The 1,905-nt window shown below is 39.2% G+C and overlaps 1 protein-coding gene across 1 annotated transcript in view; it reads left to right on the top strand.

Moving 5' to 3' along the window:
• The window catches only part of LOC112507417 (dnaJ homolog subfamily C member 7-like), a 12,016-nt gene continuing 10,111 nt past the window's right edge, over positions 1 to 1,905 (top strand). Inside the window, exon 1 of the mRNA XM_025111997.1 lies at positions 1 to 367. Coding sequence (XP_024967765.1) covers positions 99 to 367 — 269 coding nt within the window. The 5' untranslated portion in view covers positions 1 to 98. The remainder of the gene's footprint in view (positions 368 to 1,905) is intronic.

Raw genomic sequence — 1,905 nt, 5'->3', positions numbered from 1 at the left:
GGACACTGAACGATCGACGTCTTTAAGGAAACACAATCCGAAATTGAAGCTCACTCCAAATCCACATGAACCCTAATTCTTAAGGTATACAGATCGCAATGGCTAGAGTGCATCCGGGGAATATGAACTCCAGAGTGCCCGATGATTATAGAACTACTTCTGATCACCTAGATGATCAACCTCGTAATCACGATTTTGAAAAAAAAGCAAGGGATGCGGCTACCCCTCGTGGTGGCGGTCGTGCAGGCGTTGGTCGTGGTGGTGGACGAAGTGAGTATATCAAGTGTTGTTATGGTTGCGGTGAACCTGGTCATATTGTACGCGATTGTCCGACGGCTGGATCTTCTGCTAGGAGTTATGGGAGGAGGTGAGGTTTTTATTCCCCTTCTAATAAGATTATTGATCCTGTTGATCATAAGACGATTGATTTTAATACTCTTACTGCATAATTGTATTAGTATATTCGATAAATGTGTTTTATGTCTGCGATTCGTTAATGTGATTAGTTTATTGACTTATATTGGGTACATCGAGAGTGTAGGAATTTTCAGTCGAATGTTTGTAAGATCATGATATATAGTTTATGTTCAGAACACTTTAATTTATTTATATGTGCAGAATTGTTCATACTTGTGGGAAGAGCCTGGCATTGTCTTTTAATTTACCATAAACCCTAGTGTTCTTAGGATTTTATTCAGTTTGTTGCTTGCAGCGATTATTGGTTTGTAAGTGTAGTTGGATATGAAAACATAACTTTGCATGATATTCAAATTAAGTGTAGGAATTAGAGGGCCCTATCATATGGTTTCGGTTCCTGATACTTGCTCTGTTCGAAAATATAGGACCATTCTGATATTAGACTTCTATATAAAGAAGATCTAAACATGCTTTAGTGTTCTCCCATTGTAATTGAATTCGTGAACTTTGATCCCAAGGTGTATACCATCTTGAACCTCCTAGATAAGATGATTTATCCTGGTGAGGTTTTGTACAAATAGTCAGCTGACTATATCAGCAAAATATGTACTGATCAGAGAGACGTCAAACACAAGAACGGGGCTATTCATCAATAAGACCAGCTGGTACTGTGAGAGCATAATAGAGTTTGTAGCAGCTTTCACAGATGCCAAATGTGGCCTCATAGTGTTTGATTGACTGGGTAGTGGTTTAGATTGCGGTGAGAAGGATTTAACAAGGCTGCAGCTTCCCAGGAAAGGCAGCACATACAGGTTGGTCACGACACTGAGCACTAACATGAATCAGGTGACATTTGCTTGCGAACGGGCAATGAGGTTGTTAGAGCTCATGGTGGTCTGGGAGTAGGTTTGGCTAGGGAGATGCAGCAGGCTGTTGCTAATAGCTGAAGAATTTGCTAAACTGCCAATCAACAGGAGTCGGGCACTGTTATGGTTAAATTTTGTGAGGGTTAGGTCTGAAGTAGGGATATAAAATCCAGGGTAAAACTTGATATTGGTACCATGCAGGAACCCTGTTTAAATAAGTTAGCGGCTCCGGAGCTGAAGCCTGGAAACCTGACTGTACAAAGTAGAGACATAGCAGAAACCATCATTTACAGGTGAAAAAGCTTGGAATCATTAGCTTTGATTTTGTGTTCTGTTTTATCCAAAAATTTGCTCTAAAACTTGTCCTGTGTCATGTAATCTTTAATATATACCTGTTGAGCAAACATCTCAATCTATCAGAGGGATACATTATCAGCTACAGGATATAAAACTTGATATTGATTGTATTGATTGAAAAATAATAATAATCTGATACACCTTATATAGGTAAAACTAATTACACTTTGGACCCTAGACAATATTAATAATATAAACTAGACTAGTTGACTTAGTCTAACATTCCCCCGCAAGTCCAGCGCGGTTAGCAATCTGCAACTTGGAC

This window comes from Cynara cardunculus, assembly GCF_001531365.2.
Source record: "Cynara cardunculus var. scolymus isolate 2C chromosome LG 2, CcrdV1, whole genome shotgun sequence".
Lineage (NCBI taxonomy): Eukaryota > Viridiplantae > Streptophyta > Magnoliopsida > Asterales > Asteraceae > Cynara > Cynara cardunculus.
Note: the sequence above shows the minus strand (reverse complement) of the source record. Positions and strands in the feature narration are given on the sequence as shown.